This window comes from Zeus faber, assembly GCF_960531495.2.
Source record: "Zeus faber genome assembly, chromosome: 12".
In the NCBI taxonomy this organism is placed as follows: domain Eukaryota; kingdom Metazoa; phylum Chordata; class Actinopteri; order Zeiformes; family Zeidae; genus Zeus; species Zeus faber.
In genome coordinates this window covers 27,831,345-27,841,336 of record NC_137196.1, presented here as the reverse complement: position 1 = coordinate 27,841,336, position 9,992 = coordinate 27,831,345, and the positions used below count along the sequence as shown (strand labels likewise).

Sequence of the window (9,992 nt, the reverse complement as noted above, 5' to 3'; positions counted from 1 at the left end):
ATAGTAGTCAAGGTGCTGTACTAATAGCTGTCAAACCGGCACCACATTGTATTAAAAAGCCCAAACTGCATTTCTAACAGTTTCTGACTTGTAGAAGTATTGTTCTATTTGTGAAAACAGGACCAATGTGGATGTTACTGTTTTTTCCCACCCACACTGCACACATAAATCCAGTATATTTTTATTTTTAGAAATTTCAGGATGAAGATAAAATGCACTATAACCTTTACAGGTGAACTTCATTTGACCTTCTCTAAACTTTGAATGCACATGTCCAACTGTTCAGTGTTTCAGTACTTTTTTCACAACTTGCTGTTCTCTAACAAGGAGCTGAACGGCAAAATTCACAACAGGTGTTTGATCCATGAATCGACCAATACATTTCCTGGTTCAATTAGAATTGGTATTTAAACAGTCCTCTTCATCATGCTGTTTACATTTTGACATCATGAGACCAAGACGACACCTAACAACTGATCAACAGTACCTCACCTTGCGAGGCTTCAAACAGGATGTTGTCAGAGGGAAGTGGCCACTGAGCTTAGAGCGTCACAGAGTGTCATCAGCAGGTTGCAACAGAGATACAGAGAGAGGCATAGAAGTGGACGTGCTTTGGCCACATCCCACACTGATGAGCGCTTCATTGTGAACAGTGCCCTGCGGAACCGCAGGATGATGCCACTCAACTCCAGGCACATTTAAGGGAGGTGAGAGGCACCAAGTGTCATGTCAGACCATTCAAAACCATTTCCATCAGCGTGGTCTGCGTGCTAGACGACCTGCAAGGGTACCTGACCACACCACCATCCACAGCCATCATGGTCTTGCACGGGCCAGGGAGCATTTACGCTGGACGAGGGACCAGTGGCTTCAGTGCTGTTCTGTGATGAAAGTCCGTTCACGCTGAGCAGAGACGATGGCCGCCAACGATGTTGGAGACGTCAAGGAGAGCGCTACGCATCAGCCACTGTTGTCACCAGACGAGCCTTTAGTGGTGGTGGTGTTACAGTGTGGGCAGGTGTGTCTAGTCAATACAGAACTGCCCTACACTTTGTGAATGGTACAGTGACAAGCCCATACTACCTGAATAACATCATTCATCCAGTCATTGTGCCCCTGCATGAACAACACAGGCCTCATTTCATCTTCATGGACGACAACGCTCCAGCTCATGGAGGAGGCATCATTAGGGAACGGCTGCTGGAGACTGGGGCACCTCAAATGGAGTGGCCTGCACTTTCTCCAGACCTGAATCCCATAGAAAACCTATGGGATCAGCTGAGTGGCCGTGTAGAGGCTCGTAACTCTGTGCCCCAGAACCTCAATGACCCGAGGGCCCCCTTCAAGAAGAGTGGGGGGCCAGACCTCAGCAGACAATAAGTCGACTTGTGAACAGCATGAGACGTGGTTGTCAAGCTGTAACTGATGCTCAGGGGCACATGACAAGTTATTGAGACATTGGCATTTTTTGTTGTGGTAAACCAACCACTGTTGTTGGCTTTTGTTTCAATCAATTGTTTGAGATGAGGAAATCACCATTTCATGCTTTTACTTAAATGCTCTACTTTCATGATATAATTTCACTGTAGCGTGAACTTTTTACATCTTCCATAAATGTCACCCGAAAGCCAGATATCCCTAACTTTTTGTGAGTAGTGTATGTCAAACCTGGGCTGCATTATAATAATCCCAAATTGCATCGATGACACCGTTTCTGATTTGTAAAAGTAGTATTCTATTTGAGAAAACAGGAGCAACGCGGATTTTACTGTATTGTTTCCACAGGGGCCCCCAAAAACAGGTATATTTAAAATAAACTACTGTACTTATAGCTGTCAAAACTGGACTAGATTATAAAAAAGCCCAAATGCGTTAATAGTCTCGATGACTGAAAATAATTGAACTCCGTGGTTGTATCATAAGGTTGTATCATTTTCGGCTTCACACTTTCCTCCAAAAATAATTACTTTCCGGAGAATTGGGCGAAACTGTTTTCTGGGGAACGTCGGTTCGTGCCCCCGATAAGAAGGATAAATAAGTCAATAACAAAAGACGGAGCCTTCTCCCTCTCATCCGTCGTTCACGGGGTCCTCCGCCGCTCACCGTGCGTTACACACCAGCCTAATCAACCGGACGAAGGAATCGGGAAAATCGATCCGAGTGACTCGCTAGTAACCGACTCCCAAAAGAGTCGTCGAACCTTCCACCCCCAGAAAAACAACAGCGTAACGCGGAGGAGACGTTGGCGGGGGCCCGAGGTCCCGGAACTAACGAATCCTTCCACGTACGATCATTTTATCTTAACGGCAACTCCCACGTCACACAAGACATGGCGGCGGGGCTTTTCTGCGTCACTCAGCGACACGACGCTGTCATTTCCAGCCGTTATCGCTGCTCCAAAGTCGTTTCCCACAAGTAACGTTCATGAGCCTCCATGGGCGTCAACACTACATTTCCCATGAGGCTTCACGGCCACGCGGTGTTTAGTGTCACTATTGATCGGTCCGATAGGAAACCGATGGTTGACTTTCTTTCCGCTTTGTAACGATATTATACAGTGGAAAAGAGTTGAACGAATAGCGTTGAAATTGCCAATAAGCCCGTTGTACCAGTCAGTTGAGTTCATCTAAATATTAAAAATATATACACAATTGCATTTTAGATATACATATAAATAAAAAGAAAATCAACATTCTCAGTAGAACAGAAACTGGGACAGAATAAACACATTCAGGTTCCCAGAATAACATCTATGGTAAAGGTGAAGATCCCCCACAGCGAACCTAATTCATACAATTTAACGCCGTATGTTGCCATAATCAGCCCTTGCATTTGGTGGAAATGCCTCGGTTAGGCCACATGCACACACCCTTTGTTGTTGCATGGCGGAGGATTTCAAGTATTTTACTTTTTTCGGCGGGAAAGCACTCCATATCGACAAAAACAAGACATGTTGAAAATGCATCCCATCACAACTGTACGCATGCACGCAGTAGGAGGGGTCACAGGATTTCACTCTGCAATTTATTTCCAGCGTGGCTCGTTTGTGCATCATCTCATGCGCACTGACACGGATCTGAGTTTTCCCAAGGTTGCCTAAACAGTAGGTTTGTATGTCAGAAGAGCGAGATCCACGCTACAGACCAAATATTTGGCTCGATTTTCACAACATTGTAAGGTTTTGTTTTTTTTTTCAAATCTTGGAGGTCCAGTGTCACTCAAGTCCTAGAAATACACAAATAATCACGTGTCAATTCATACAATTAATACGTAATATCACCTCTCCGAGTCACCGACGTAATGACAAACCAAAACATAATTGACAACCGAAAGATACTCAGACAGTACATTTTTCTTCAAACAATGCTCCTCCTTGTCCTTCAAATAAATTAAATGACGGATATAGATAATATATTAACAATGATCAATGATACTGACCACAAACATCTATATTTTACGCAAACTTCCAAAGTAAAAAGCAAGTGTCCAACTGCTTTTTCGTGTGTAAATCCAGGCGGGAGTAAACTCAATGAGCGGCTTGGCAGGTTTTTGTTTCTCCCCCCATCTTATTCCTTCTCCACGTTCAGTCTCGATTCGTCCCGTCGCTCTTCATCCAACGATCAGCTCCACTTGGTTTCCCAAAGTGGTGTAAAGCTCAGGCGTGGCTTAGTGGCAGTTGAGTCATTGAATGGGGTATAAGTGGCTGGAACAAGAGTGCGGGTGATGGCTGAACTGTGGGACAACAAAAACAAAAAAATCTGAGTTTAACAACCTCAGCCTGAATTAATAGAAATATTTATTTTTAATCTCTGTGCCGCTTCATATCAAGACTGCACCATTTTAAATTATTCACATAAATACCATATTATAGTCCTCCAAGTCCAGAGGAGGGGATATTCCATCAAGACAAATCTTGTAAGAATCTATGGAAGAAGTTTCATGCCTAAATTAAATTCCAACCAAATCAATCAACTGTGTGAAAACAAAATGAATACGTTAGTCCAATTTATTCAGTGGTTACAACACAAAACCATTCAAATCAACCCCCCCACTTAATGGACATCGACATTCATCCCCTTTGCTAATTTGATGTTTTCTTACCTTTGGAAAAGCTGCAACAACCACACCTACAGATGGAGCCCAAAGCCACGACGGGCAGCATTCACATCAGTGCCACGTTAAGGTAACGTTTGCTGTTAGAATTTAATTAATTTAATTGCACCAAGAAGACGGAGCTCATCTTTCAGGGTGCGCTGACAGTTCTCCAGAGTTTGCTGTCCATGTTGCGTGATGCCCCCCCCATCCTCGACGGGACACACCCCAGCCTCGAGCACAGCGCCTGAGGCTCCTACTGATTCGAGCCACGGCCTTCACATTTCATTTTCGGCACAACCGATGCACATACACCCAGAAACACGACGGCACGGCCCTGGGTCTCATTCTACACTTTTCTCCCATCGCCCAAGACTGCGACGCAACGGAGCCGTTGCATTGTCTTCCTGGGCTCGGAGTTGAAAATTAAAAGTAACTTTTTTTCTTTTTATATTCTGCCTCTTTTTAACTGTATTTAATTTAGGCATGAATATTTTTCCCCACAACAACCATCAGGCATTAGCCACTGTTACACATAGTTAAAATCTTGGGCTGGGACAGTACTATCCAACATGTTTATTCAAAAAGCTTTTATAATATACTGCCATTCGATGCGTGAACGCCTTCACCGTTCTTACCATTGCTGTAGGTCAGCGCAGTGTCTGGAGAGATGTACGCCGCGTACTGCAGATCCTCCAAAGGCGGCGTCAGCTGACCAGAGGGAAGCAGCGTCATTGCTGGAGGAGGAGCGGGATTTGGGCTGACGTGCTTCTTTTGACGAGCTCGACAGTTCTGGAACCAAACCTGCGGGGGAAGCGAGTTCTGCAGGTCTGTGCGGGGGACGGATTGCCACCACTAGTCGGACCGAGTTGGCCTGCTTCTGTGATGTGGGACTGGGCATCTTTGTTAAATGTTTTGAGATATTGTTAAAAAAAAAAAAAAAGTTGTATAAAATTGGAGGATCCAGATACCAGGATCCACCACTTTCAGTTAAGAAGAAGAGCTAGCTGCGTGTTAAAGATCAATGCATTCAAGTTGGGATGCACAAATGCCAATACACGGATACCGATCTAATGCTGGGCTAAAATAGGATAACCATATTGGAGAGTGTCCTCTATACAAAAATGAGGCACCAAAAGCCATAATAAACAGGTCAAATATTTAATTTCTTTTTAACATAAGTTAACTTTTGTCTCTAATTGAGTAAGATGAATTATATTATACTGACCCCAAATGAAGCTCTGACTGATTTGGGACCATACTAGCAGTCAATAATAATAATTATTGACAACAACAACATTATACACTATTTGCTGTCTACTCATGATACTCCAAATCCCATTTGAGCCCCTGAGGTCTCAAAGTCTTAATTTATTATGGTAAACTAGCAGTGGTACAAGGTGCAGCGACGCCCACCTGTATCACCCTGCGACTGAGCCCCGTCCTCTCCGCCAGCAGCTGCAGGGTCTGGGCGTCCGGGTTGTTGTCCTTGGAGAACTGGGACTGCATGACCTGCGGGGCGCACACACACACACACACACACACACACACACACACACACACACACACACACACACACACACACACACACACACACACACACACACACACACACACACACACACACACACACACACACACACACACACACACACACACACACACACTTTATTTTTCTCACGGGGGGGGGGGGGGGGGGGGGGAATCCTAAAACTTTCATAAATTGAGCGACATGCGCTGCACCTGCAGCTGGTCCACCGTGAAGCTGGTCCTGGCCCTCTTGGCAGGCCTGCTCTTTGCGGCGCCGCTGTCCTGGTCCGAGGACGCCACCTCTTCAGCGAGGGCTTTGGCTGGCGGGAAAAAAAAACAAGCAAACGACCGACACTTTCAAGGATATGATGGCACCCCACCAGAGGAGGAGGAGGAAAAAAAAAAAAAAAAAGTCATTTATAAAACACTTTTTTTTTTCCGCTCTAGAATTGTCTCGATTTTGAGTCGAGCCAAACGGAACAGAATCCAGTCGGAGATTTCATCCAGGTGGATATAATAAATACAGAATATGAAAGAAAAAACATTTCATCATGTGCAAATACTTTCCATGATTAATTTAAGTCAATACTCCCCCCCCCCCAGGTATCACATTCCAATTCTATATTCGGGGCATTTGATGATATAGCACTGCAGTGAAGCACCCACTGAACCTCCCGGCGTCCCACACACCGCTCTCCTGGGTGTGCTTCATGTTCTCCATCAAGACGTCGTAGTGCAGCCGACAGAGCACCCTGTCCTCCACCAGCCCAAACTCCTCGCCAGTGGAGAGCTGCCGCTTGCAGGAGGTGCAGGAGAAGCAGGCCAGGTGGAAGGTGTGGCCCCGCGCCTGCCGCACCCAGTCGTTGGTGTGGATGTTGCGACCGCAGCGGGCGCAGCGGGTCCCGTACCTCCTGGGGGGAGGGGAGTCGTCGAAATTAAAACCAAGCGCCGTCGATAAAAAATAAATAAATAAAATAGAACGACGGCATATGATGTTTTAATAATGAAATATTCATCATGCATCCCTGGCAGAGTATTTAATATTATTATATAGTCCGGTAAGTAGTTACGGCCACATCCATTTCCGTCAGATTCTTGGATAATTTTTCATACCTAGAGTCAGTGAATTATTCTGACATTTTATCTTTTTAATTTGTGGTTTATACTTTATATTTTGCATGGAAGGAGCAGGGCCGCTGTGCACGGTGCATGTTTTCAGAATTAAAACCGTGATTCAAAGAGTCTGGGAAAACCAGCTCATCCAGCCAGATACGTCAGTGACGGAGATGTAAAAAAATAAATAAAATAAAAATAAAAAAAAGAGAGAAATGCGTTCGGCTGCCTCAGTACTTGTACCCTGTGCAACGACGATTCGTTGAATCTAATCCAATATGACCATATACGCTCAACTAAAAAAGTCCACTTTTGATTGAAAAAACAAACCCCACCCACACCCCCTCCATTTCACAAGTCTGACGTACAGTAATATCCGTGGACATTGAGTTTAAAGAGGAAGCGGTTACACAATGGACACCCCTCGGCCAAGGAACCGCCGCCTCTTCAGCTCCGACCAAAAATAAAAAAGGCAACGTTCCGTCCGTTTAAACGGGAGGAGACGCAAGCGCAGAAGGTCGCGTCCCCGACACAGGCGCCAAAGCACATGCATTCAAACGCGACCGACGCTCGGCCGCTCCCGCCGCTCACCTGAAGTAGTCCAGTTTGCAGAACACCTGCTTGTCCTTGATGTAGCAGCTGACGTGGCGCCCCAGCGACGCCTTGCACACGCTGCAGGACAGGCAGCGCACGTGCCAGCACAGGCTGTTCACCTGGTGCGCGGGGGAAGAGTCGAGGGATTCGTTTTGTGTTTGAAAGACATTTTTTTAACCGATTGAAATTTTACACATTGAGACGTGCGGAGCCGTGGAAACTGGAGCTCGCGTGGCGAGCGCTCACAGGAAGGCCGTGCCAACGCGGTTCTTACGGGTAGTTTGGGCAAAAGAAAAAAAAAAAAAAAGAGCCTTCTCATAGAGGCGGCTAAATTGAACATCATCTCCGTGTCGCCGGGTAACAACTAGGCTTCCTAACGTTAAGCGTTCCGTGGTTTTAAGTAAGACTGTATACAAGAGCAGGGGTGGGAATCCTCTGGCCTAACACGGCCCTCCAGTAAACATCACGTGGCCCGCTGGGCTTCACCTCACAGCAATTTGCGAAACAAAAGTCGCCCGAGAAAAAGAAATTTAAATACTAAATAAAATTACGAAAAAATATGTATTTTTCTTTTAATAGGGCTCAGAAAAAGAGGGCTTCTCAGTTGGGAAAGAAAGAAAAGCACAAAGTAAAAATCTACAAAAAAAAAAACAAAAAAAAAAAAAAAAAAAAAAAACCTCACCAGCGTGGATGAGGTTGAGCATAAATATTTTTTGATAAAAAATTTAATCAAAAATGTTAAAGAAAACAACTACTTTGCTGCCGACCACCTGCAACTGCTTTAAGAGCCCCTGGAGGGGCCGCGGACCCTAGTTTGGGGGAACCCCCGCTATCAGGACACCATACTGTGGCAACCTGGAGAGGCACTTCCAAGCAGGTGGCAGGCCCCCCCGCCCCGCCCTGACCTTCAGCAGGTACCGATCCACGATCTCCAGGCCGCAGGTGGTGCACAGGTTCTCCTCCCGGAAGGAGGCGGCGGCGGTGGAGGAGGAGGAGGAGGAAGCGGAGAGGGTCGGCCTGGAGGAGGAGGAGAGGGAGGACGGGGAGTAGGTCTCGTCCTCGAAAAGATCATCGGGTCCGGAGGAGCCCTGCTCCCGAAAAAGAGGCGGATGGACGGGGTTAGGGCCACGCCTCAAAGAACAACAGCTCCACATCGTTTGACACCGTCACCCGCTGCGTTTCAAAACAAATATCATTTTAACTGGACGACCTTTCTAACACGGTCATGATTTTTAATCTTTTTTTTTTTTTAATTAAATATGAATTGATCATCTAAAGCAAGCCAGTCAGGGACTCCATCCTTCAAACTTCTCAAAAATAAAAATACATAATTATTACTTTATGAAGTATTATACAGGCTGTGCCACTGGATATGAATCACTGAAGTACATTTGTGAGCAGGTATTCAAATACTTCAGTGTAAATGTGGTACCTGGCGTTGGTGCTGTTAAGCAGGTTTTCCACCACTTGCTTTTGAGCAAACTTAAACCCAAATATTGATGTTTATTATGTCGTTTGTTTTTAAACGTCTGCTTCCTGCATGGCTCTATTGTTCAAATAAGCAGAACAGTTTGGATTTTTATTCATCATTATTTATCATTAATTATTTTGAATAATCCAGTGATCCCCGGTGGGTTTGTCACTGGAGGTGAAATAAGGAACGTCAATTAGAAGCGTTTGTGTTTTCCTCTCACCATGTCGGTGAAGACGGTCTCCTCCTGCAGCTCGGGCAGCACCTGCTCGCCCTCCGACATGACGCCGTCACTTCAGAGGAGAAATTTAACTCACAACCTCAGAGTCGTGTGACGTGAGAGAGCAGCGCGTCCAGGGGGAGGCGGCCCGGGGAGCCCTGGTCGGGGATGGGGTTCCTCCACAGTTTCAAGAAAATGGAAATACTAAATGAATACAATAAAAAAAATAAAACCAAATAAACTTTATTTTGTTTTATTTTTCAACTCAATCGACGCTTCAATAACGTCGCGAGCGTCCCGCGCGCGCTCGCAGCTGCGGCTCGTTGTGTTTGATCTGCCGTGGTGCGTTCGAGTCGTAAAGGAAAAAAAATAAAATAATAATAATAATAATAATAATAATAATAAATAATAATAATAATAATAATAATAATAAATACTCAGTTAAAAAAATGAAGAATATTTGTCTGGGAGATGTTTGGGGAATTCCAAAAGCATTCGCCTAAAAACCATCACACTGATTTAACTCACTCTGTTTGGGTGGAAAATGACCCTAAACTGTTAAAAAGCAGAATGACCCTGTTTATAATATATTTTATGAATATGTTTACTAACATTTAACGATAGCTACACAATATTGTTAGATATTAGAATTCAAATAATTACTATTAAATAATATCCATATAAATACTATAAAATAAGATTTCAAATACGAACACGCGCGGCAGACCGTCATTATTTTCCATGAGGTAACTGCTGCCTGTCGTTGGGCTTCCCTGCACAACCTCTGCCAAACAATATCATAATATTTATGAATATAAATATGACATTCCTCACGCCGCCGCCGCCGCCGCGCACCGTCCGGCTTCGACGAAGGCCCGACGAGGCCTCGCCCGGGCGCACGACTCACCGCTGCGCCGCAGCCCCAGATGAACGACCGGCGCCCAGTGCAGTCCGGGTGCGTCAGGGCGTCCC

The 9,992-nt window shown here is 45.2% G+C and overlaps 1 protein-coding gene across 1 annotated transcript; it reads right to left on the bottom strand.

Annotated features, from left to right (window-relative positions):
- Positions 1-3,214: 3,214 nt before the first annotated feature.
- On the bottom strand, positions 3,215-9,083 carry lhx8a (LIM homeobox 8a; the record flags this gene model as incomplete). Its single annotated transcript, XM_080010503.1, has 8 exons — positions 3,215-3,225; positions 4,731-4,896; positions 5,509-5,604; positions 5,836-5,942; positions 6,313-6,533; positions 7,327-7,448; positions 8,235-8,417; positions 9,024-9,083. The coding sequence occupies 8 exons, from the start codon at positions 9,081-9,083 to the stop codon at positions 3,215-3,217; spliced, it is 966 nt and encodes a 321-aa protein (XP_079866629.1).
- Positions 9,084-9,992: the final 909 nt, after the last annotated feature.